The sequence below is a fragment of the Rhincodon typus genome, chromosome 4 (genome assembly GCF_021869965.1).
Source record: "Rhincodon typus isolate 14 chromosome 4, sRhiTyp1.1, whole genome shotgun sequence".
Taxonomy (NCBI): Eukaryota; Metazoa; Chordata; class Chondrichthyes; order Orectolobiformes; family Rhincodontidae; genus Rhincodon; species Rhincodon typus.
The window spans coordinates 25,611,328-25,638,994 of NC_063335.1; the positions used below are offsets into that span (position 1 = coordinate 25,611,328).

General features: G+C 40.4%; 1 protein-coding gene across 1 annotated transcript in view; it reads right to left on the minus strand.

Annotated features, from left to right (window-relative positions):
• LOC109919036 (potassium voltage-gated channel subfamily B member 2) overlaps positions 1–26,697 on the minus strand; it is a 338,735-nt gene extending 312,038 nt beyond the window's left edge. The window contains exon 1 of the mRNA XM_048595956.1: positions 25,915–26,697. Coding sequence (XP_048451913.1) covers positions 25,915–26,493 — 579 coding nt within the window. The 5' untranslated portion in view covers positions 26,494–26,697. The remainder of the gene's footprint in view (positions 1–25,914) is intronic.
• Positions 26,698–27,667: the final 970 nt, after the last annotated feature.

Genomic DNA, 27,667 nt, shown 5'->3' on the forward strand with positions numbered 1-27,667 from the left:
CAAATGCAACAAGACTTGGACAATACCTTGGCTTGGGTTGAAAGTGGCAAGTAACATTCTCACTAAACAAAGCCAGGCAATTACCATCTCCAAAGTCAATCAACCCATTGACCCTTAACATTTAATGGAGTTATCATCACTGAATACCCCACTATCAACATACTGGGGGTTACCATTGACAAGAAATCAACTGGAATAAATACAATGGGTACAACAGCATGTCAGGTGTTAGGGATAATGCAGTGAGTAATTCACACACTACCTCCGCAAAGCCTGTCTACCATCTGCAAAATACAAATCAGGAATGTGATGGAATACTTCTGACGTATCTGAATGGGTACAGCTCCAGCAACACTCAAGAAGCTTGATACCATCCAGGGCAAAGCAGCTCACTTCACTGGCATCGCATCCACAAACATCCACTGCCTCTACCATCGACGGTCAGTAGCAGCAATGCATACTATCTATAAGATGCACTGCAGAAATTCATTAAAGCTCCTTTGACACCACCTTCTAAACACACAACAAGGGCAGAAGATACATGGGAACATCACCACCTGCAAGTTCCTCTCCAGGCCACTCACCATTTTGACTTGGAAATAAATCATCATTCCTTAAGTGTCACTAAGTCACAACCCTGGAATTCCCTCTCCATCAATAGTGTGGGTCTACTTACAGCACATGGAATGAAGCAGTTCAAGAAGGCAGCTCACCACCACTTTCGCTTGGGTAACTAAGGACAGGAAATAAATGCTGGTTGGCCAGCCAGCAAGACCCACGACCCACAGGTGAATTTTAAAAAAGTATACAACAAAATTCTAACTGTAAAAATTGGCCTTTCAATCGTAACTGCTCTGAATGTATACGAATTGCACAAAATCATGAAAGTTAATGGAGTTTGTCCTCCAAAGGACAGTGTGTGTGTCCCTGAGGAGATGGGCAAGTCCACTGTTCTGCTCAGGGATACAGAGGCTACTCAATCCTTAATGCTGGTTAAAAGAACTAACATTATTGTCAGAAGGTTCCAGGATTGCTAAGGTTCTTATCAATGAAATTGAAGGAGAATAAATGTCCATCACCTGAAATGGTTAGCAATGGCCTGCATTGTGTACAGTACTCACAGGAATATAACTAAGCTGACAGGCTTTGTAGACCCCAATTAACAACCATTTGTCACATACTAGGCTGCAGCTGCTATAACAGGTCCTACTGTTAGTATTTCTGCAAACACAACTATTTTTCAGATTCCGGTATTTTCAAGTGACATGCAAAGCTGACAGCAAAGTTTTCAAGTAGATGTTGGGCAACAACTGACACCTTGAGCTCCTTATGAATGCTGCTCCAGATGAACAGATCTATATGCAGAAAAGAAAGGCAAGCCCACAGCAAGATCTTGTGGCAGCTTAAAGCGGAGAAAGTGATACTGAAGAAGAGCATGAAAAGATAGAGAGCAGAAACTGATAAATTGGAAGAAAATGGCTTGCCTTTCTTGTAAAAGACTGTTTCCCAGTAAACAGACACTTGTTAGCAATAACTCTAAACACTACAAATAAAATGTAGAGTTTTGCAGAAGAATAAAAATTAGAGATAGAGAACTTGAAGATTTACAGAAGACTGAATGAAAGATGAAGTACAGAAATAGAACAACTGAAAGGAGAGAACAGTATAGAATTCCAGAACCGCCAGAGCACAAGAGGAAGATTTTTACACTCCCAATTTGTTAATTTTGAGCAGGCAACTAAAGATGGCATTGGTCATGTGACTGTTGAAAGCTGCATGTTGCACCCTATGGTGAAATGAAGGTTAAGACTCGGTCAAAACCAATATGGCTTTACTGCTGTAATTGAGGTATGATTGAGAATGAAAGGAGTTGGACCTGGAACATACGAAAGCTCTTACAGTGTCAACACTGCAGACAACTGTAAAGATGCTGTTCAAAAATTGTCTTTTTTCTCACTTTTCCTGTTTGTAGTTAAAATGTAAGGTTAACAATAATAATTACGTTGTACTCCTTTAACTTATGACCTTGGAAAACTGGAATTTGTGGTGGGCACGTGAGACAAACAAAACACTGATATATAGATGTTTGAATGACTGCATTCATGGGTATTATTCTTGTATTTTTAAATTGTAAAAAAAATGAGAATCATCTACCCACCTCATAATTTCAATTTTTTTGAGTCTTGTGAGGGAGGCATATTATACCAGGCAAGGCATAATCATCACTTGAATTACAAGCCCTATTCAATATGGAAACTGAACAGACAAGCTGTCAAAAATATTGGGTTAAAAAGGTTACTGTGTCCACAAAGTAGCCACTGAACAAATGGATTCATTGGTAGGATTTTCCCTTCCCCAGAATTCATAGGCAAGGTGGCAGCAAGGGCAAATAGTCAAGTGGGTTGGCACTGGAAATGACTGCCCCCTTCTTTCCATCTCAGCAATTAGGTTCTGGGTGGCAAGGTCCATGGTCAACATTCCTGACCAATCACCAATTAATGCCCTAAAGTAGTCCATTTAATAAACACTTAAGAGCCTCAACACAATTAACTGCTTTCCTAGCAGTCAAGAAAAAATGGCAGGGAAAAATAATAACCAGCCTGGTGAGTTGACAGAACCTTCATTTTCATTAATCTGGGGCACTTGAGGGCATGGGTGGGTGACAGAGGGTTGGCCACTGAAATACTACCCCTGCCTCCGAACACCTGAAACCTTCTACTGCAAACTGCCACCATGTGATTCACTCAAAAGATCATGTCTTTTTGCTGTTGTCTGTCTTTAGTGTGCTGTTCAGCCAGCAGAATGGGCCTTCCACTGGGTGTTGCTGCACACAGTGGCTGCCAACCTGCCAGCCTCTGACTGGCCAGCACCAGCAGGCAGGGTTGGACACTTCCCAGGATCTGATTAGCTGAGAAGCCTGCCCAGTTGGATTGACGTTTGATCTAGATGGCTTTCTCACTATTGTCAACATGGAGCTCTTGCCTTTAAATATATTCTTTCTCTTTACCTTGTCAAAATAACAGAAAATCCCAAAGAACATTGTGTTCTAGAACAATTGGAGCAGAAACAGTATTGGATTGAGTTTAGTTATTGATTTTAAAAAACTAATAAACTGCTGATCTGACCGCAATAATTGAAGCCACTACACCAACAAAAACATTCAACTGTTATTTGCCTGCAGTCATTGAAGCCTCAGATCATGGCGAGAAGGAGCCACACATTCTGCAGGCAAACCAAGATGCAGATGATTATCTGCCTAAACATCAACATATGCGTGAACAGTCTGTTCATCAATCGAAGAAACATCCAGAAACAAACAATATTCCTTCAAAAGAATTCTTACAAAGTCTTCTACTTAGCTGTTGAAATTTCTGAATTGGTTCATTGACCAAGGAAGACCTGTCATCAGGTCTGTAACATTAATCACCAGATTACTTCAGGCAAGTGATATACAAACATTTCCTTCCTTCACATATACAAACTGTAACTGCGCACTTTCTGTTAACCTCATTACTTACCTTGAATGTGTTAGCTCTTTTTTCCAATCATGGATTTGAGCATTGCCGGCAACACCAGCATTTGTCCATTCCTAACTACCTTTAATAAAAACCGAAAGAACTACGGATGCAGTAAATCAGAAACAAAAACGGAAGTTGCTGGTAAAGCTCATCAGGTCTGGCAGCATCTGTGAAGAGAAATCAGAGTTAACGTTTTGGGTCCCATGACCACAATTCTGAGGAAAGGTCACTGGACTCAAAACGTTAATTCTGATTTCCTCTTCACAGTTGCTGCCAAACCTGCTGAGCTTTTCCAACAACTTTGATTTTTGTTCTTAACTGCCCTTACACTGAATTGCTCACTAGGCCACTTAAAAGAACAGTTAAAAGTCAAGCACATTGCTGGGTGCCTGAAGTCACACATAGACCAGACCAGGTAGATTGCCTTTCCTGAAGGACACTGGTGAACCAGATGGGTTCTTCAAGACAGTTGATGGTGGCTCTGTGGTCAATAGTTCTCCATTACTAAGGCTGATTTTCAATTCCAGATTTGTTAACTGAAATTAAATTCCTCTAGCTGCTATCATAGCGTTTAAACCTTTGTCTCTAGTACATTAGCCAGCGCCTCCTCAGGATTACTAGTCAAGTCATGATACTCTAATCTCTTCTTCCAGGTTTGAAGTGACATTCATTGTTTAAAAGCAACCATTAATCTTTTTCTAAACAGGAATTCCCGAAAGTCTGCTATCTATGATTATTTGACTACACACTCGGACATTAAAACAAATAAACGATTTATTCTTTACATTAACTGACCATGGGCAGTTTTAAAGAAAGCAGAGGTTATGAGCAATTCTCTTTCAATCTGACCATGACAGAAATTCAGCGATTTCTAAACATAATTGAATCATAAAATAGCACATTGTAGGAGACCATTCAGCCCAGTGAGTCATTCCAAGAGGAGTTTAGGTCATTTCAATCCTTGCTGTTTCACCACATTTTGCATTTTTTTTGTCCTTTAAGTATTTATCCAAGGAAAGCTGCGATGGAATCTGTATCAACTATCCTATCAGTGCATTTTAAATTGCAACTACTCATTGCATAAAAAAGTTTTACTTCATGTCACCTTTGGTTGTTGTATCAACAACTTTAAATCTGTGTCCTTTGGTTTCTGACCCTTCAGTCATTGGAATCAGTTCACCAGTAATCGTTCATCAAATCAATTTTAATCTATCGAATCTCTTCTTAGCATGTTTCTCTGAGGAAGACCAATTCTACTTGTCCAGTCTATCTGTGTCCAGTCTAGTCTGTGTCCAGTCTATCCTCACTCCTGGAATTATTCTTGTATGCTCTCCAAAACCTTCATGGTCATCCCACAGTATCTTGCCCAGAATTGGAGATATTACTCCAGCTGGAGCTAAATTGATGTGTTATCTAATGCCACAACTGTATAATTACAACACTGTACATCTAGAAAGAAAGCTAATCTGATCTATCAAAATAGACACAGAATTTGAAAGAATGGAAGTCAGGAATCACATGACTGGCTGTGTTGATTCACTTCGGTCACAAAGGCAGACAGACTGATCCATTATCTCAGCGACTGAAAACTGAAAAACTGATGTCACAGGACAGCCGCGTCTTGATTGGCTGGGAGGAAATCTGTCCCAAATTTGAAAAAAAAAACACTGCAAAACTAATTAATAAATTAATTTACTAACTAGGGATTAACTAACTAATAAATGAATTAACTAAATACAGATGGCTGGGCAGGTGATGTGCTGTAGCTATATGACGTGGGAGCTGGCAGATCCCATTGCAACAAATGTTGGTTGCTGCAGGAACTTTGGCTCAGAATTGATGAGCTGGAGTCCAAGCTTTGGACACTCCAGCACATCTGGGAGGGGGAGAGTTACCTGGATGCTTTGTTTCAGGAGGCGGTCAAACCTGGTAGATTAGGTACCTTAAATTTGGTCAGTGGTCAGGGACCACAAGATGTGACTGCAAATAAGGCAGGTAGAGGGATCCTGTATTCAGGAACACAGGAGCCTCAGCTCTGGATCCTGTCCAACAGGTACAAGGTACTTGCTTCCTGTATGGGTGAAGAACAGGACTGTAGGGAGGATGAGAAAGCAAACGACAGCACCGTGGTACTGGAGACCATTGAAGGGGGGTGCTAAAAGACAAGTGATAGTTAGAGGGGATTCTGTAATTAGGGGAATAGACAGGATCCTTTGTAAGCAGAATCAAGAGTCCCACATGGTATGTTGCCTGCCTGGTGTCAGGGTGAGGGACATCTCTGACCGACTTGAATGGATATTGGAGAAGGAGAGGGAGAATCCAGTTGTTGTGGTCCATGATGGGACAAACAACAGGCAAAACTAGGAAAGAGGACCTGTTTGAGGATTATCAGGAACTGGAAACTAAATTAAAGAACAGGTCCTCAAGGGTTACAATCTCTGGATTATTACACGAGCCACATGAAAATTGGCATTAGGATGCGAGAATAAGGGATGTAAACACATAGCAAAAGAAGTGGTGCCAGAAAGAGAGATTCAATTTTATGGAGCACTGGCATCAGCTTTGGAACAAGAGTGATATGTACCACTGACACAGTCTCTACCTGAACTGAGCTGGGACCAATGTTCTGGCGAAAAGGTTAAATAAGGTCGTCAACAGGACTTTAAAAGTGGTGGGGAAGGGAAGGGTAAAACTCCAAGAAGTATAATGGCTAAGGTGAAACAAAGCATCAGGTTAGTGTGTGGGCAGGCGGAACAAATTCAACTGCATGGAAAAGTGTGAAAGTAATGAAAAAAAAGCAGAGTTCAGGAGAGGTTATTAAAATTTCCAGAGCACAAAACAGGACATGTTATTTGGAAAAGGTTAGGAATCTAACTTCAAGCACATCGGGTAAAAGGATGACAATGAGAAGAGGGACGATAAATACAGGACTGAAGGTGTTGCATCTAATTGCACACATTACATGAAATAAAGTAAATGAGCTTGTGGGTCATATTAGTATAATGTGGTGGACATCACAGAGGCGTGGCTGCAAGGGGATCAGGATGGGAGCTAAATATCCAACGATATATATCCTATCGAAAAAACACGCAGGTGGGCAGAGGGGGTGTGGTTGCCTTATTGGTCAGAAATGAAATTAAATCGATAGCAAAAAACAATGTAGGGTCAGATGATGTGGAATCTGTGTGAGTAGAGTTGAGGAACCACAAAGGTAAGAAAATGATAATGGGAGTAATGTACAGGCCCCAAACAGTAGTCAGGATGTGGGCACAAGATACACAAGGAGATAGAAAAGGCATGTAATAATGGCAAGGTTACGTGATCATGGGGGATTTCAATATGCAGATGGACTGGAAAATCAGGTAGGTAGTGGATCCCAAGAAAAGGAATTTGTGAAATGTCTACCAGATGGGTTTTTGGAGCAGCTTGTGGTGCAGCCCACTAGGAAACAGGCAATTCTGGATTTAGTGATGTGTAATGAGGCAGACTTGATAAGGGAACTTAAGGTGAAGAAACCGTTAGGGGGGCGGTGACCATAATATGAAAGAAGTTACTCTGCAATTTGAGGGGGAGGAGGTGGAAACGGATGTAACTGTATTACAGTTGAATAAGAGGCATGAGCGAGGAGCTCGCCAGAATTGACTGGCAGAGGAGCCTAGCAAGAAAGACAGTGGAGCAGCAATGGAGAAGTTTCTGGGAGTAATTCGGGAGACACAGCAAAAATTCAACATTAGGAAAAAGGAGCACATTAAAGGCAGGACAAGGCAATCACGGCTGACAAGGGAAGTCAGTAACAGCATAACAGTAAAACAGAAAGCATACAATATGGCGAAGGGCAGTGGCACGCCAGGGGATTGGGAAGCCTACAAAGACCAACGGAGAACAACTGAAAAAATAAGGAGCAAGAAGATTAAATATGAGGGTAAGGTAGTCAGTAATATAAAAGAAGATTGCAAGAGTTTGTTTTAGATATATAAAGGGTAAGAGAGAGGCAAAAGTGGACATTAAGGCAGAGGTGAGTATGTGGCCATCAACAATGAGAAGATGCTAGAAAAGCTGAAAGGTCTGAAGGTGGATAAGTTACCTGGACCAGATGGACTACACTCCAGAGCTCTGAAGGAGATAGCTGAAGAGATGGTGGAGGCATTAGTGGTGATCTTTCAGGAATCACTGGAGGCAGGGAGGGTTCCAGAGTACATGAAAATCACTAATGTAACCCGCCTGCTTAAGAAGGGATTGAGGCAAAAGACAGGAAATTACAATCCAATTAGCCTGTCTTTAGTAAGGTTTCTAAATACTTGAAAATGCATGGTAAAATAGAGCAAAATCAGGGGAGATCATGCCTGTCAAATCTGTTAGAATTCTTTGAGGAGGTAACAATCAGGTTAGATAAAGGACAGCCAATGAAAATTATCTATTTGGACTTCCAGAAGGCCTTTGACAAGGTGCCGCACAGGAGGCTGCTGAGCAAGAAAAGGACCCATGGTGTTAGAGGTAACGTACTAGCATGGATAGAAGATTGGCTGTCTAGCAGAAAGTAGAGAGTGGGGATAAAAGGGTCCTTCTCAGGATGGCAGCCAGTGACTAGTGGAGTTCCACAAGGGGCAGTGTTGGGACCTCAACTTTGCACTTCTTACGCTAATGATCTTGATGAAAGAACTGAGGGCATTCTGCATAAGTTTGCAGATGATACAAAGATAAGTGGAGAGACACGTAGTATTGAGGAGGCAGGGAGGCTGTAGAAGGTTTTAGACAGGTGAGGAGTGGGCAAAAAATTGGCAGATGAAATACAACAGGTCATGCACTTTGGTAGGAAGAAGGGGTATAGACTATTATCTAAATGAGGAGAAAATTCAGAAATCTGAAGTGCAAAGGGACTTGGGAGTCCTAGTCCAGGATTCTCTTAAGGTTAACTTGCAGTTTGAGTCGGTAGTTAAGAAGGCAAATGCAATGTTGGCATTTATTTTGTGAGGACAACAATATAAAAGCAGGAATGTACTTTTGATCTTTATAAGGCTCTGGCCAGATCACATTTAGAATATTGTGAGCAATTTTTGGCCCCATATCTCAGGAAGGATGTACTGGCCCTCAAGCAGGTCCAGAGGAAGTTCATGAGAATTATCCCAGGAGTGAAAGGCTTAACATATCAGGAACATTTCAGGACTAGATGGAGATTAGAAGGATGAGGGGGGATCAAATTGAAACTTACAGAATACTGAAAGGCCTGGATACAGTGAACGTTGGGAAGATGTTTCCATTAGCAGGAGTGACTAGGACCCAAGAGCGTAGCCTTAGAGTAAAGGGAAGACCCTTTAGAATGGAATTGAGGAGAAACTTCTTCAGTCAGAGATTGGTGAATCTATGAAATTCATTGCCACAGAAGTCTGTGGAGGCCAGGTCATTGCATATATTAATAGGTTCTTGATTGTTAAGGGGATCAAAGGTTACAGGGAGAAAGCAGGAGAATGGGGCTGAGAAACTTATCAGAGCAGACTCGATGGGCCGAATAGCCTAATTTTTGCTCCTACGTCTTATGGTCTTACGGTCAGCATCAACCCTCAAAAGGGAGCCACTTCAAATTTGATTAACCCTTAACCAGCATAGTGAGTCCTTAAAAATGTGAGAATTCAAAGCTTCTGAGGAAAAAATACAGGAAACAGGAACGCATCTTCGAAGGAATTCCATCAAAATGAACTTTGCTTTGTGGGAAAATAATTCATCAAAAGTTAATATTGCAGCTATCTAAGTTTTTATTTGAATAAAACTCTGTAAAACACCATTTTAAAACAGAACACCAAAGATAACTCAACACCATCACAGAAAGGGTTTTCGAATGCAAACTAGCTAAGGCCTGCTTAACTGAAGCAGGCTATTAGGCTACGTGTAATGCCATAAATGTGAAAATAAAGGAGGCTTCATTTGCTCCCAAAACCTGTTCTGCTCAGTCCATTTGCGAGAGAAACCCAAACTACACAACTGCAAAAGCTACTGAAGGTGCTGAATTCTTATATCAATTTTTCAATCCTTTCACTTCTGAAAGAGAAATCTTCAAGCAGGTAACAGACTTGCAATGATAGCATACTGATCTTATTCACATCTTTGTAAGTATCTTTCATCATATCTATCTTTAATCATTATATCTGTACTTTATCTAATAACTGTACCACATTTGTTGCTGACTCTTAACAATTGTACAACAAACTGACTTTCGATCTTGTTTAAATCTAAAGCTTTGCTGTTGGTTATTTTTAAACTGGAACACTTAAAAAATTGAAAGGGGTCTATGCAAATGACATAATTTCACAGTTAGCACGGTGCTGTGGACACATATGGCATTGTCATGACAATAACTTTAGCATAACTTTTTAGCTTTTGTAATAAAAGCAAAGCACTGTAGGGAATGCTGGAGATCTGAAAGAAAAACAGGAAGTGCTGGAGAAACTCAGTAGATCTGGCAGCATTGTGGAGAGAGTCATGTTGTCTTGAAATGCTAACTCAAAACAAAGATCTGCGAGTTTCTCCAGCACTTTCTGTTTTTTAGTTTCTGTACTCTACTCCTCCATTCAAAATGCCCAGGGAAGGCAATGGCTTAGTGGTATTATTGCTGGACTGTTAATCCAGAGACCCAGATAACGTACTGGGGATGTAGGTTTGAATCCCACCACGGCAGATGGTGGAATTTAAATTCAATAAATATCTGAAACTAAAAATCTACTGATACCATGAATCCATTGCTGCTTATTGGGGAAAAACCCATTTGGTTCACTAATGCCCTTTAGGGAAGGAAGCTGCCATCCTTACTTGGTCTGGACTACATGTGACTCCAAAACTGCAGCAATGTAGTTGACTCTTAACTGCCCTTTTGGCAATTAGGGATGGGTAATAAATGTTGCCTAGCCAGTGATACCCTCATCCTGTGAATGAATAAAGGGGGAAAAAAGCATTCTTCGAAGCAAATTTGTTGACATATCCTACAGCTAATAAAGATTTTTGAAGAAATAACTCCATTTGTCACTGTTCCTGTATTCCCTTTAAAACTGTACAATTTAGTTTGTACTGTCTCTCTTCATTCTGTCTACCAAAATATATCACCTCATACTTTATTATGTGAAATTTTGGCTACTATGTGCAAATGCCCATTCTATGAGAAAGCAATCCAGACCTTGCCTTCCTTCTGATTCTATGATGTCTTACCTATCTCCTAATTTCCTCACAAGGGCCACATTAAATTGTGCAAGATAGTACAAATAAAAATGGTTTAATTTCATAACCACTTTGGAAACATGCTTGAGAGTGATCAAGGTTGGGAAATAAATATGAGATAACAAGGTGTAGAGCTGGATGAACAAAGCAGGCCAGGCAGCATCAGAGGAGCAGGAGAGCTGACGTTTCGGTTCTGGACCCTTCTTCAGAAATGGGTTTCCAAAGAAGGGCCCAGACCTGAAATGTCAGCTTTCCTGCTCCTCTGATACTGCCTGGTCTGCTGTGTTATTCCAGCTCTACACCTTGTTATCTCAGATTCTCCAGCATCGGCAGTTCCTACTATCTCTGGGAAATAAATATTCCAGGGAAAGATTCTTTTTCCTTTGAGAGGATCTGCATGTCGACAAAAATGCTGTGTCCAAGTCCTCGCTTGACATTGTTAGCCTAATCATTAACATGCAACTCAAGGAAGTGATAGATATTTGCACAAATTACTATATCCTGGCAATCCAGGCAGGCTTCTATTGCATTCGTTTGTATTCAATGAGTCTGTATTTATTGAACTTGTGAACAAGCTCAGCTCGAATGACACCATGTACGCCCAAATAAATGATGTTGCTTTGAGATCCCTTCTAGGCCCAGCTCTCACTAATATTTTTATCAGTTTTCATGAGAAAGAGTCTTCATTGGAATGAGCCCTAACCTCCTAGCCCCTTTCCAACATGTAGGTGACATGTTTGCCACATTTGAATCAGTTGCATGTAAGAATTTCCTTACATATCTTAAAAGTGTTCCATCACACACTCAAATTCACCTTTGAAAACAGACAAATGAATCAAGCTCCCCTTTTTCAGAGAAATCTGTTAATGGGCTCTCTACTATTGTCTATTACAAGCTTACCTTTCCTAGTCAATATGTTCCAAACTGTTCCACAGGGTAAAAAATTCGTCTTATTGGTAACTTTGTAAATAGGCTCCATATGTTAGGTCTCTGCATAACCTTCATTCACAATAAGCTGCTTCAAAGCCAAGCTGACAGAACCATTTTCTTTCATTTGGTTTACGTGATGTGGGCGTCACTGTCTAACACAGCATTTATTGTCTATCCTGAATTGCCCTGGAGAAGATGATGGTGATCTGTCTTCTTGAGTTGTTGCAGTCCATACGATATAGGATCAGCCATGGTGCTGTTAGGATGGAGTTCCAAGATTTTGACACAGTGACACTGAAGAAATAGTGATACTATTCCAAGTCAGCAAGGCATGGGATTTGGAGAGAAACTTGCAGGTGATGGTGTTCCCATGTATCTAACTCCTTTATAATTCTATCTGGAACTGTGCTGGTGTTTGGAATGTGCTGTGAAAGGAGCCTTGGTAAGTTACTGAAATGCATCTTGACATGGTTCCCACTGCTGCCACTGTACATCGATGGTAGAGAGAGTGAATTTTTAAGGTGGTGGATGGGATGCCTATCAATTGCTTTGTCCTGGATGTTGCTAATTTTCCTGACTGTTGAAGCTGCACTTATCCATTTGTGGAAAATGCATCACACTCCAAGTTTGTGATCTGATAGTGGATAGGCATTGGGGAGACAGGAGGTGACTCACTTCCCATAGAATTGCTAGCATCTGACCTGCTCTTGTAGCCACAGTATTTATTTGACTGATCCGGTGCAGTTTCTGGTTAATGGTAATTCCCAGGATGTTGGTAGTGGAAGATTCAGAGATGGTACTACCATTGAAACGCCAAAGGGCAATACTTAGATTCTCTTTTGTCAAATATGGTCATTGTTTGGCACTTCCATGGCACAAATGTTACTTGCCACTTATTCCATGAATGGTGCTGAACATTCTGGAATCATCAGCAAACATGCCCACTTCTAACCTTATAATGCAGAGATGGTCATTAATAAAGTACCTAAGATAGTTTGTCCTAGACTCTACCTAAAGGAACCGCTGCAGACATATCCTGGGCTCATCATTACCTTTACATGGGCACTTTTGGAATGAGCAATAAATATTGGCTTTGCAAGTGAGTCTCACTTCTCATGATGAAACAGACAAAAACAGTTATTTTTCTATTCAGTTCTCAAAGCAAATTAACCAAAAAGATCAGTAAACACAAATAATCAAATATTACAAACAGATACTTAACCTAAATGTTTATCTTAGGATCCTTGATAACTGCAGCTCTACTCCTTCTTTTTGCTTTGGGGTAAGAAATCGTATTCTTTTCTTGCCACTGAATTCCTAGGTCACCAAGCTTTCGACTGATCTACTTCAATTATGCCGCTAATAGAGGCTCCTTATTGGAAGTTTACATTTATGGAATTAACTTTTAAAAGCTAAACATAAGCTACGGCAATAGTCAGTTTTAAATTTTAATCCTTTAATGACCAGGCTGTAATCAAATATTCTGAAGTGTATCACATTGTTATGAGTAAAGTTGTTAAGTCAGTCTAGGATTATGGTTTGAATATCAACTTAAAGGTTGAAGAAGTGTAGCAGATTGTATTGAAATTTGTTTTCCCCGCGCTACTGCCAACAAGCAACGTCTCATTGAAATTGCAACTGTGTCACACCAGGCTGAAACTAATCAAATTCCACACAGAATAAGTTTTGGAACAAGGGTTTCACAATACTGACCTAAAGTGCTTTAAAAGCACATTCGGGCATATAAAACCTGAAGAGGCCTGTATATCTTATCAAGAAGCAATTCTCATTTGTTCCTCTTTTTCCTTTATGATTAAAAGTATTCCTATGGAAATAATTTACTAAAGTCACATAAAATCTAATGAAAACAAAGTAAAAAGATGATGAATATCAAAGTGCTGTGACATGAAAGGATGACTAAAGGCATCTGGATGGATATCTGAATAGAAAGGGTTTACAGGGATATGGGCCAAACGCTGGCAAATGGAACTAGATTTATTTAGTATATCTGGTCAGCATGGACAAGTTGGACCGAAGGGTCTGTTTCCGTGTTTTACATCTCCATAACTCTACCTTTCTGTCATTGATTTCTCTGCCATTCCTCTGTTTCATTTGCAAACTTAAATCTCATAAAAAATATCAAAACTGAATCATTAAATCTATAATGCAATTCCCAATCGATTTAAGGGCAATTTTTGCTGCGTATCCACAGTGGCTGTCGTCATGTTCATGTGATATGGTGGAAAACTCAATTCCTATTTAAAGGGAATGGTTGTTCAAGCCTTTTGCTGTGGGGCTTGTGTTGGTTTAATGTAACCATCAAATAGCACTATATAATGCTTTTAAATTGACAGCAATTCTACAAATTAGGCATTAGCTGTACAGATGAGTAACTATTAGTTTATTGTCGTAATAATATAAAAAAGGTACTGCAGATGCTGGAAATCTGAAACAAATACATAAATTGCTGGAGAAACTCAACAGATCTGGCAGCATCTGTGGAGATAAAACAGGATTCATCTTTCAAATCCAGTGACACTTCTTCAGAATCCTTTTTGCTACTATCCATTTATCAAAATATAACATTCTATCATGATCTCTTTCTGTAAGTCCCATTTTTAAAGATCTCTGTATAGCAGTAATATTGTGTAGAACGATAGTGTTTTTCATTAATTTTTTAAAATAATGACCAATGATTCTAAAGTAAGAACAAAAACAAAGTTGCTGGAAAGGCTCAGCAGGTCTGGCAGCATCTGTAGAGGAGAAAACAGAGTTAACGTTTAGGGTCCGGTGACCCTTCCTCAGAACTTCCTCAGAAATGATTCTAAAGCATTTGTTATCTAAGTTGAACAAGGTCCTCTTTAATGCTGATATAATTCTGATATATGAATATTATGCTGTTATACATAGTTGTCAAGTGAGATCCAATTCATTGTGTTAGGATTTTCTATAAGCTGCCCAGGCTAGGTTATACTGACAATGAATCCTAGTGCATTTGTGTTTGAAGCTTTGTGGCAAGCTGCAGCACATTGATATCTTCGCATACCTGTATGTTCAGACAAAGATGCAAAGTTTCACTTAGACATAAAATAATTTCAAAAGTAATTGTTTAATGCCAAAATTGATTATGGAATATTATGTCAGCTTCTGCATTAGAGATTAGTGCCAATTTAACACTGCTCGATTATGAGAAATTGATTTGACTGGATCTTGCTACATTCAAGAGTAAGAGTGTGAGGCAATACTAACTGGGATTTAAATAACGTTTACACAACTGTTGAAAAAATCTTAATGTACCAAAGAGTATAATTCTTGGCACTTGTTGCACTACAAAAAAAATTCCATCTTCACTTACTTTTGAGGGATAAGGTAAAGTTGTATTACTCCCAGAGGACCACAGGCACATAGAACAACAACTGGTGATGACTTTAACCTAAGCGCCACCACACCTCAGGCAAAGGGTGAGGTTGAAAAGGCAGGATCTTCATGTTGACCTCAGCCAGTACAGGAATTAAATCCACGTAGTTAGCATTACTCTGTATTGCAAAACATCTGTTCATCAACTGAGCTAACAGAGAAATAAAGGACATATCAACTATAATGATAACAGTATGCATTTATTTTAGGCATTTAACATTGAATAATATCCACAGAAGTATAATCTGTTAAAAATGAATGATGCCAGGCCAAAGAAGCATAGACAGAACGTAGCCAGAGAGCAAAAATGATTTACAAGGATGATACCAGGATTGTGAGGTTGTATTTACAGGAAAGGATACAAAAGCTGTGTTTCTTTTCTCTGAAAAAGAGAAAGATGAAGGAATGGCTTAATAGATGTCACTGACATTATGAAAGTATTTGATAAATATGGTAAGAATGTGTTTCCACTGTAGGATTGAGCAAAAATTGCCATCATCTAAAATACTGGACGACCCTGGACTTTTCTAACATCTGAAATACTGGACAAAAACCCAAGCTCAGGCTGCAACAAATATACATAGAGCCAGAATGATTTCAGTCTGGAACTATTGTTCAACCTGGCATTCCAATTCTCACCTTCAATCTCAGAGAACAATCAATCAAACCTAATACTCTAGACGGAAACTAACTTTTACACCTCGGGCTACCCAGCAACACAGACATTATGAAACCTAGAGATAACACAGTGTGGAGCTGGAGGAACACAGCAGGCCAGGCAGCATCAGAGGAGTACGAAAGTTGATGTTTTGCATCGGGACCCTTCTTCTTTTCCTGAAGACATTCAACTTCAATCAATATTCATTCACAGAGATATTGGGCATTCATCTTCAATCAAAATACATTCACACATACTCTTAACCATCAGGAAGCCAACTGACCTCAAAGGGAACAAAGGTAACACAATGGCAAGCACAGATTTGACATGAAGATAAGAGGCCCACAATCAGTGTAATTGCAGGCCCCGATCTCACTTAGAACAGCTATCCTCACAGCTATCTTCGGAAGCAGGATCACATACAGCTATTTCCCCAAGAGTGATCCTCTGGCAGCTATTCCCCAGGAGGCGTTCCAAACAGTGATCTCCAGAAGAAGAATTCCAACAGCTAATTCCAGCTGCTATTTCCAAGAACTACCTCCAGAAGTGAGGTCCAAACAGCAATTCTGAAACATACCGACACAGGTCTGTCCGCATCGGGGAACCAAGAGCAACCAACCACAACTAGCGGATCTAAGAACCGACAACCTCCGAAAATCACCGACCTGATCGACACCACAAGGCTTCAGACAGATCCTGAGTTGAAAACCAGCCAGCAAAACCACCACATAGTAAAGAAAACCAAATACTCACCTGATAAATCCAAGACCTACCCTACTGCATCAGTCGAGCCTAGACTGAAGGCCTATACTGTCTGAAGTCTTCATCGAGGTACCGGGTATGACAAGACGGAACAGGCAGCTGTATTTTAGGATCATAGAATCCCTGCAGTGTGGAAACAGGCCATTCAGCCCAAAAAGTCCACACTGTCCCTCCGAAGAGCATCCCACCCAGACCCATTCCCCTAACCCTGCATTTCCCATATCTAACCCAAACATCCCTGAACACTACGGGCAATTTAGCATGGCCAATTCACTTAGCCTGCACGCATTTAGACTGTAGGAGGAAACCGGAGCACCCATAAGAAACACGTGCAGACACAGGGAGAATGTGCAATTTCCACACAGTCACCCGAGGCTGGAACCAAACCCGGGTCTCTGGTGCTGTGAGGCAGTAGTGCTAACCACTGAGCCACCATGCCACCCATATAAAATTGTGTTTTTCCCCAGTGTTGAGTTTAAACTTTTGAGACCTCAAAGTTTCCAACCTAGCTAGCAGGGAAGGGAAGGCAGGCTGTGACAGTCCAGGAACCCTAAGGATAGAAAGCCTGATTAAAGTTTTCTGTGATTAAAACTGCTGGTTAGTTCTAATAGTGTTTAAACTGTATTTGATTTAATAGGGTATTTAGTTACCATCCTCTGTATAGTTGATTGTGTCAATTTTACTGTTTATTACATCTGCCTTTAGTTCTTTTATTATACTTACCTTTTGTATTTAATAAATGCAGAGATTCTTTTGCCCTGAAACACTTGTCTACTGCCTTCTTCATTTCAAGTCGCTAAAATAAGTCCAGTGTCAGGGCTAGGGAACTGGAGGTGATTCGAACCACCTAAAAATCAGCAAATTACTGATTGCAAACCAGAACCCTACGCCACTCGGCTGGAAGAGCAAAACTAGAGGTCTGAAATATAAGACACTCACCAAGAAATCAAACAGGGAATCCAGAAGAAGCTTTAACCAGAGAGTAATGAGAACGTAGAATTTGCTACAATAGGGAGTAGATGAACCAAATAGTATAGATGCTTTCAAAGAGAGATCTGATAGATATATGAGGGTGAAGGATACAGAGAACTGTATTAAGCTGCTAAATAAATACAGATGGGAAGATGTTTAAGTGAAGCATAAGCACCAGCATGGACTGGTTGGGCCATATGACTTGTTCTTGTGTTTATATATTCCATGGAAAAGATGTATCCAGAAAGAAATTATGGCTCAAATTTCTGGGGATACTCAGACTAGGTTGCATAGATAAGAATGGAATAAACCCAGGGCAATGCAATGTTGCTGGATAATGGAAAAGAAGATATTGGGGAAGGATGGTATGGCCAAATTTCCAACGATTACAGAGAAGTTAAGGAGATGGGATAATGCATTATGCAACAATATCATTAATGTATAACAATACAATAAAAGGCCCTAAATTTCAGATATTATGTTGCATAGACGTAAACATATTTGCTCAAAATGCTGGATTATATTCCTTTTTTTTAGCTCAAGACTGCTTCTAAATTAATTATAAAATATTACGGAACATTTTTAAAATACGTTAAATAAAGAGAACTGAGGAAGGGTCACCGGACCCAAAATGCCAACTCTAATTTCTCTTCACAGATGCTGCCAGATCTGCTCAGCTTTACCAGCAATTTCTGTGTTTGTTTGTTAAAAAAAATGTTATTGCTTATGATATCAGGACAACCTGGAAGTTCACCAAAGTTACCCTGTTACCCCGAATGAAGTGCAAATATTGACAGAAAAGTAAGGATTAACAAATTTGTGTTACGAAATTCATATTTGTTTAACTATAATCGTGTAATTGAAACAAAGACAAGGAAAGTAAAAAAGAATACAATTCTTGTATTTCCACCTTTCTCAAATGAGACCTATATTCTTCCATTATGGCCAATAACAGAAAGCATGATTTTTGGTGCAATCTTGTGGTGTTTACACCCAAAATGAAGTCGTGATGATTTAACCCACACCTCACTTTTGTTATAAGGTTTTGTAGATTATACCTGAACAGATATAAAAGTATGCCTATTTCACTTCCAAACAGTTAAAAGAAATTGTGGAGGAAAATTAGAAACCAATGACTGCAAAACAAAGCATATTATGTCTAACTCCTCATGATCACAAATCAGAAGACTTTAGCCTAAGGGGTGTGGCTGCCTCTTAATAAAAAAAGGACTCGGTAACTTTCATCCTCCCTGATGTATCTCAGTGTCCAAAGCTCAGACTTCATCTCATCAACTTGGTGCCAAAGTCTGTCAGGCTGTAGATGCTTATTGAAGGTGTGATTGCCATGGATCAGACTAATGTCCACTAGTTCTCACAAGCTAAAGATGCAATGCATCACCTGCCCTGACAATATTTATGTTTAATTTAACTAACTAGCTTACAGGTTTAGAAGTAACGCTCTACCAATGTTAATAGGTTTAACAATATTCAGTTAAGCTGTCAATTTAAGGCAACACCTATATACCGCGCATGAGAGTTTAAACTACTGCCCAAGTTTTATAGAAATAAAATCTTTAAAACTTATCAATCACATACCAGTCCACTGAATTAAAGCCTTGAACACTCTCGAACTTCTGGAGACTGAAAGAAAGCTATCACAACCAGCACCTCTTTCCCTATTTGAAGTACCATTTTCTAGACAAACCTTTATATTTCATTCAGGTTATTTACATTCTGTACGAATGAGGACAGTATTATATATTGTCAACTTAAGCTCCAACTTACCTTCTGAAATACATTTACATAATTTATCCAGCATTGTTATCTCCTTGCCATTGTCAAGTAGTTAGATCGTTTGGTGTAATCAATATATACCATAATATTCCATTCAGATTAATGTACCACCCTAATCCATAGTGTTTATTTATATTACAAATGATGGGCTGTCCGATAAACCTCAGAAGAATTTGTTCAATCTCCCAAAACAGCATTACATGTTTATCATCACTTTCAACTTTCTTTTACATTTTTATTCACTTTCATTTTCCATAAAGTCTAAAAAGCAGGCTTGATAGATTCCTTTTGCAATTTATCAGATTCCTTCAAAAGATGCACAGCGGATATCCCTTGTCCATTAATCCCAGTCCATTAATATTATCACTTTCTCAAAACTTGATTTAAACAATCAACCTTTATATTTTTCTTTTATTTATTCTTTTGTTGGGATCATTGTTATCATCATCAGCAACTCCAGAGGATTTTATTCTTCTTAACCCTTTAATGCTCAAAACGAGAAGCCATTTGATTGTCTGTCAGACTTCGTCAGTTGTCTGCTGATCCATTTAAGTGAAGATTGATTTTCTTTAAACACCTGAAATTCTGACAGAATGTCAATGAATTGTCATTCCATGATTAGATGTTTGCTTTCCATATTTCTTGTGTACCCTTTGCTTTTTAAAAATGTCAGTGTAAGAATTTGTATTGCAGGCTAATACTTTCCGGTTTTGTTTTCCTTCTTTTTTCTATTATCTTCTTTTGTTGCTTTAAAAGATGCTGCTCCTTTAAAAGTTGCAATCTTGTGGTGTTTGCACCCAAAATGAAGTAGTGATGATGTAACCCATGCCTCATTGCCACAAAAGACTATGGATGCAGAAATATTGAGTGTATTTAAGACTGAAATAAATTAGTTCTTGATTTGTAGGGGGATCAAAGGTTATGGACAAGGCAGAAGAATCGGGTCGAGAAACGTATCAGCCATGATTGAATGGCAGAGTAGATTCAACAGACTGAATGACTTAATTCTCCTCCAATATGTTACGGTCTAATCGTGAAGCGAATCAACAAAATACCAATCAAGTGGGCTATTTGTCCCTGTGTCTAGGTTCTTGAGTGTTACTGGAGCTTACTTCTCCAGGCAAGAGGACAATATTCAATCACCTTCTTGACTTTACCTTATGGAGTCAGGCAGTGTGTTCACTCACCATGGAATTCCCAACGTCTGACCTTCTCTTATAGCCACAGCATTTATATGATTGGTCCAATTCTGTTTATGGTTAATGGTAATGCAAAAAGGCTGAATGGGGAATTCAGTGCTGATGATACCATTGAATATCAAGGGGCAGTGGTTAGATTATTCCTGATGGAGACTGCAATTACCTGGAACTTTCCAATGTAAATATTACTTGCCACTTATCAGCCCACACCCGGATGCTGTCCAGGTCTTACTGCATATGGACATGAATGGATTCAATACCTCAGGAATTGCAAATGGTAACCCTGGAGATGTCCTGGAAATGAGATAGCAGGCTTCCAACAATCACAAACCATTCACTTGTGCTAGGTATAATTTAAAAAAAAAGTGATGATAAACATGTAATGCTGTTTTGGGAGATTGAACAAATTCTTCTGAGGTTTATCGGACAGCCCATCATTTGTAATATAAATAAACATTACGGATTAGGGTGGTACATTAATCTGAATGGGTTTTCCCTCTGATTCCTGTTAACTCTAGTTTTGTTTTAGAGTTCCTTGTTATCACACTTGGTCAAATATCACCTTATTGTGAAGGACAGTCACCCTCCTATCCACTTTTGAGTTAAGCTCTTGTGTCCATGTTTGAATCAAAGCTGTAATGAGCTCAGGAACTGCGTCACTCTGGCAGAACCTAGGCTGAGCATCAATGAGGAGGTTATTGCTGTGTAAGTACTATTTGATAGCAATGTCCATGATACCTTTTATCACTTTACTGATGACTGTTGAATGATAACTGTTTCAGGGGCGACATTTGGCTGTGGATTCTTTTCGTGGAAAAGCATACCTGGGCAACTTTCCACGTTGTTGGGTAGATACAACTGTTGTAACTGTACGGCAAAACTTGGGTAGGGATGCACAAGTTTTCAGTACATTTGCCAGAATGTTATCAAGTCCGAATATCTTTGCAATAATACAGTGCCTTCAGCCGTTTATTTATGTTTATGTGGAGTGAATTGAAATAGCTGAAAACTGGCAGCTGTGATTACGGGGAGCTCAGCAGGAAACCGAGATGGATTATGTACTTGGCATGTCTGGCTAAAGATTACAAATACTTCAGTCTTGATAAACCAAGAGAGAGATAAAAGTTAGGTTGGGTGCTAATGAGAAAATGGGTGTGAAAATGTGTTGAAGGTTTGAAAATGGGTTGGCTCTGTTGGGGGGCAGCGCATACAGGACATATCATAGAATCCCTACAGTGCAGAAACGGGCCCTTCGGTCCAACAAGTCCACACCGAACCTCAGAGCATCCCACCCAGACCCACACCCCATAACCCACCCAATCTACACATCCCTGACACTTTGGGCAAATAATCATGGCCAATTCACCTAACCTGCACATCTTTGGACTGTGGGAGGAAACTACAGCACCCATAAAAAACCCACGCAGACACGGGGAGAATGTGCAAACTCCACACAGACAGTTGCCCGACGCTGGAATCAAACCCGGGTTACTGGCGCTGTGAGGCAGCAGTGCTAACCACTGAGCCAATGTGCTGTCCAATAAACATTGAGGAGAGAAAAAACAAAGAATTGTGGATGCTGGAAATCTTAAACAAAAATAGAAATGTCTGGAGAAACCTAACAGATCTGGCAGCATCTGTGGATAGCAAGCAGAATCGAAGTTTAAGTCCAGTACCACTTCTTCAGAACACAGAGGAGTAAGTTTGCTTTCTGAAATTGTTCGAGAAAGTTCATGTTTTGAATTTGCTAACATCAATATTGAGTCCTGTGACCCTTCATCAGAATTGAAGATAGGATTTATAATCTGCAATCTCTTTATTTGCCTATCTGTTTTCTCCTTCTCTCTCTCACTTGCTGGGCACCATCTCCATAAACTATTCTACATCTTCCCACCCAACTCTCCCTCACCACACCTCACACACCCCCATCCCACAACTTCACCCCATCATCAGCAAAAATTTCAACCGTCCCTAGTTATCTTAAGTTCTGATGAAGGGTCACTGTACTGAAATGTTAACTCTGCTTTCTCTCCACAGATGCTGCCAGACTTGTGTTTCTCCAGCAATTTCTGTTTGTGTTTCAATTATTTTTAAGAATCCAGCATATTAGAGGCTTATATTCATTGTGAAAGCCATACTTTTCTGTGAAAGATGAATATTGAAATGTTTAAATAAGCATGATGCAATAGTGGGAGTCAGTGCAGATCACTGGGAAGACCATCTGGTGTGAAAAATGTACATTTTTTGAAGAAATTAAAAATGTTATTGACAGCAGGAGTTCTGTGGTGTCCTATATTTAGATACTGAATAATCTATTCTGAGGGAAGCAAATGGAATAGCAGGCAAGCTCTTGAGGCTAACTGAAAATTGACTAGAGCAAAAAAAGCAAAAGATTGATATGAGCAGAGTTGTGTTGACATGACACCAGGTCATTCACTCCTTTGCTGTTTACAGTTTTTAAAGATGATTTGGTACTGTGGGAGCAACAGAGCCACGTTTGCAAAAAGACACTGAATAGGAAGGAAGGATTCAGAAAATAGGAAACAAGCACATAAAATTTGCAAGGATTGGGATGAATAGAAAGATCACTGATGAGTGAAAAAATAAGATTTAATGTGCACAAATGCAAATGATTTAGGCTGCATACATTAGGAAAATAAACTGTGGAAATATAAACTAAATGGTTTTAGGCTATGAGAAACAACACTGAAAAATAGGGATTACACATTTAGGACAGAGACAAGGAGGAATTTCTTCCCTCAAATGGTAGTGAATCTGAAATTCTTTACTGCAGCGGACTGTTGAGGCTGGGTTATTAGTATATCCAAGGCTGAGTTGGGCAGATCTTAAACCAGTAGGCGAATGAAGGGTTATGGGGAAAAGGCAGGGGAATAGGAGTTGAGAATTGTCAGAACAGTCATGACCTCATTGAGTTATGGAGCAGACTTGATGGGCTGAATGGCCTACTTCTGTTCCTAAGTCTTTTGGTTTAGGAGCACTGAGGATATTGCTGGATAGCTTACTCAAATCAATATTGCAATCTGTAGTAATATTAACAAAAGCAAACAAAATTTTCAGACGTATAGTTATCAAGATAAAGTGTCAATCCCAGGAGGTAAAACACATAAAACTCTAGTACTGCCACACCTAGAGTATTGCATGTATTTTGTTCACTATACAGCAGCAATGATAACCAGGAGCTGATGGCAATGCAGCTAAAGGGTAACCAAAATGATAAACTACTTTAAGACATTTGTGCTATTATTTTAAGTTGAAGGATCTGGAAATTTTTCATGCGGAGAAGACAAGGCTCTACAGAAAAGACTCATATATTCAGTACAGCTGATTTACCACAAACTCTAGAACCAAGAGGCATGGCTACAAGTTTAAAAATTGAAAATATATGCAAACCGCTTAGAACTAAATAATTTATAATCACCACAGAATGGTCTGAGACTGGCGGTGAGAAAAAAACGAGGTAAGGCATTGGCACAGAAGCACTTAATACATCAAATAAATTAGTCTTCAGTAATATTGCCAGTTTGATGTTGAAATGGTTTGAGTAAGCATCAATATAAACTTGGGTCTAGGTCCTATTTTGAGATCAGGGCATATTAAATCAAACAGGCCCCTGTTTCACACAGGTTAGAGTTTGCATCAGCTGCACTATAATTCTTGATTGGTGCAAAATTGCTTCTAACATGAAAGGAGTATTTATAGAGTTAAGTAATACAAACATCACTACTCTCCTAAAATTAAAAAATGAACAGTCCTATCAGCAGAATTCTACAAATGTGCACAAAAAAAATGCTGAGTCCCTTTATGGTTCACTTTATTATGATCTGGACATTATATAATTGACAACACAACCCTGAGCTCGGGGGTAGGCAATCCAGACATTAATTTGGAATGACAACTTCAAAATAACTGCAGTCTTGGGGTGCGGTTAAACTGTCATTTTTGTATCACTATACAGCGGTTTCACTTGAGCTTGACATCCATTTGGACTATAATTCCAATTAAGTATTAAACAAGTTGTCGTAGCAGCAAGTTGGGCATTCTGTGCACAATGGAAACGTACGCAATTTTTTGCGCTTTGAGAAAGCAGATACCACCATCCGTTCTGCTAAACATATAAAAAAAATCTGCCAGCAAATTGCTGGGAGCTACCTCCCGCTAGCCATGACATAATTCTCAGTCAAGTAATATAATAGGGGTGTTACCAGTCGTAAATCGTAGACAGTGTTGACTTTGGCACAACATTAATGCAACATAGCAACTAACAGTTTTACAGTTTGCAGAGATGAAAGAATGGTACTGAAACAGTGCATTGCAGAGCTGGAGAAATGCAAGTGCAAAAATTAAGACAATCATTGACAAACTTGTTGATAAAGAAATTAAGATAACGAGTGTACGACAAATCAGGAGAGTTACCTGTGGGTCTTCCAGCGTCCCACCGTGCACTTTGCTCTGTTTAAAATAAGCAATTAAAGGGAACTCTTAACAATACCGATAAATGTTATTTAATTTCAGAATTCTTTTTAGGGTTCTCATTAGGCATTCATTCACTCTGTGCTTAGAAACAGGAGGAAAACAATTTCTAAGTTTTATAGCGTCTATTTTAGGAAACAGAGATGTTGATTTATATTCGCATAACATAAATGGTATAACAGAAAACAAGCATCGCCTATTTGTGTTAAAATATAAAATATTTTATTTTGTTAATAGACATAGTAAAATAATTATTTAAGACAAAACTGAGTGATTCACTTTGATAGCGGGACCTTAAAATTTGAAAATGTTATCCAAATTCGATGCTGAAATATTACGGAAGTTTAATCTCATGAAGAGTCGCCCAAAACTTATCATTCTTGTGGAAAAGATACCCTGGTTTACTGACACTTGGTTTATTGGCTTTGTGGAGCTAGGGTTTGGCCAAGCAACAAAGAAAGCAAAATAAACAAATGCTAAATACAAAAAAAACGGAATTTATCAAAGCGAACATTTAAAGTAAGGTTATAAAACTCGAGTCTTCAGTTTTACTCTTTGATAAAGACACTGCTTGATCCTTGCGGTATTCAAACGTGTCACACGAATTCTACCGATGTACTTTCAACTTTTCTATCCTTCCCATTAAAGTCTGCGCCTGCCTATTTGATTATTGCAGCATGACAAGTAATATTTACAAGCCTCAAATCACCATAACAACCAGCTTCGGCGCTGTCTCTGTCATTTGTTTGAAATTACGCCTTGATCAATTCGCAGCGGCAAATGGTTCAGAAGTTTATCAATTTAAAACTCCAGCGAGTAAAGACAACAAATTCCACTTACATCTTCAGTGGCGTTTCGGTAGAAAGGGTGAAGTGAAAACACATTTCATTCAAAAGTGTGACTGCAAGTCTGTGCTGGTAAGAGAATCCAGTTAATTCACTCTTACTGGGGAAGCCCATCGACACCTTACCTTAGCAGCGACCGAAGAGCCAGGTTTTTCCAGCAAATCCCACAACTTCCTCCTTTTATCCGGGCAGCAAGAGTTGTCAAACTCCTCGCCTTCTCTCTCCCTCATGGTCTCAGCCTCACGCCTCAGTTCCTCGTTCATTTGCTCCTTTTTCTGGTGGTACCTGGCTTGGCAGCAGGACTCCAAGTAGATCTCGTCAATCCCCCAGTAGTCAAGCTCCTGGCCGAAGGACAGGGCGCACATCTCCTCCATCATGTGCAGTTTTCCCGTGCGGTAGAAATTCAGAATCGACGTGAAAGCCCCCGGGTGCCGATCAAAAAAGTACTCGTTTTCGTCGAGGTTGTAATCATCGCAGGTTTCCAAGAGGGATTCGTGGGTGTTGCAATCCCTCAGTTTCCCCAGACGAGTCCGGGGTAATCTTTCCAATGTCCTCCACAAGACTTCGTGGTTAAGTCCCCCAACATTGATTCTCACCCTCCTTGAACAAGCCTTGCTCCTGATAATCTCCATGGGCTCCGGGGGAAGGGAGGTTGTGGATCGGGATGCTTTCTTAAGCATTGCTGTTGGGCTCCTTCCTGCCATAGCAGATCAATCCGGAGATTATTGTGCAAAACCAAAATCAAAATAGACGATCCTAAACAGAATGATGGCCAGAAATCAAGTTCTCGCGTGGGAATAAATCCAAAATGATCAATTATAAAGTACGCACGGGGTCCGCTCACACAGCTCCTAGCATTGTCGAAGCGACAAGGAAAAAACAACATGCGAGTGCTTGGTGTGTATTAATCTCCGGCGGACAGTCACTTTCATTCAGCGTGATCAGCCGCCGGCCAGCACTCAGCAGCTGTATGTGTGTGTGTGTGTGTGTGCGCGTGCGTAAGAGGGGGAGGGGGAAGCTGGACGGGGACGCGCCTGACTCGCCGCCCCTTGTCTTCCGTCCGCGCTCCCGGCCGCCTCACGTCGACGTCTGTCAACGGGCAGCCGCGTTCCCGCCATCCGTCGTCGCGCGCCACTCCTTGGAAGGCGCCCTTCCCCCGGCAGCCCCGGAGAACGCTCTTCCTCCTTCCCCCCGAGCGTGCTGTGCCCCGCCCTCATCACCCCGCAACGCACGCGCTCTTCCCCCACTCCTCCGCCTCGAGACTCTTAACGGTCGCACGGACGGTTGTCCGCCCGCTCTTCTCCCCCTCCCACATCCATACAAGTTTCCCTCTTGCCCATCTCCCCACGTCTCTACCTCCAACTCCCCCTCATCCTGCCAGGACCCCACACCCCAGTCCCACCTCCAACCCCTATCACCCTCATGCTCCACCCTCCTCCTCCATCCCTCACTTCCCCCCCCATCAGCCCTATCCTCCTCATGCCCCACTCCCCATCACCTCCAATCCTCCCAACTCCCACACCTCCGTCTCCCTCCTCTCCTCCCAGTCACATGCCTGGAGTGTGGAATGTAATGCAGAGAACATATTCATTTCATCTTGCTTATCCCAGGAGTGCGCACTATGCCGCCATACCCTGCCTCAAGATGCTTAATAGTCACACTGACAATTATTAAAACCCCTCCCCTATCCCCTCATCTGTGTCATCTCCCCCATCCCCACCCCTGTCTCATCCATCTCCTCCCCTCACCCCTTCTCCATTCTAATCCCCCAACACCCCCTCCTATCTCCACTCAATCCTACTCTCGCTTATTCTCCCCTCCTACCCCACACCTCCACTTTCCCCTTTCTCCTACACCTCTCCCCATCCCATCCTAAGT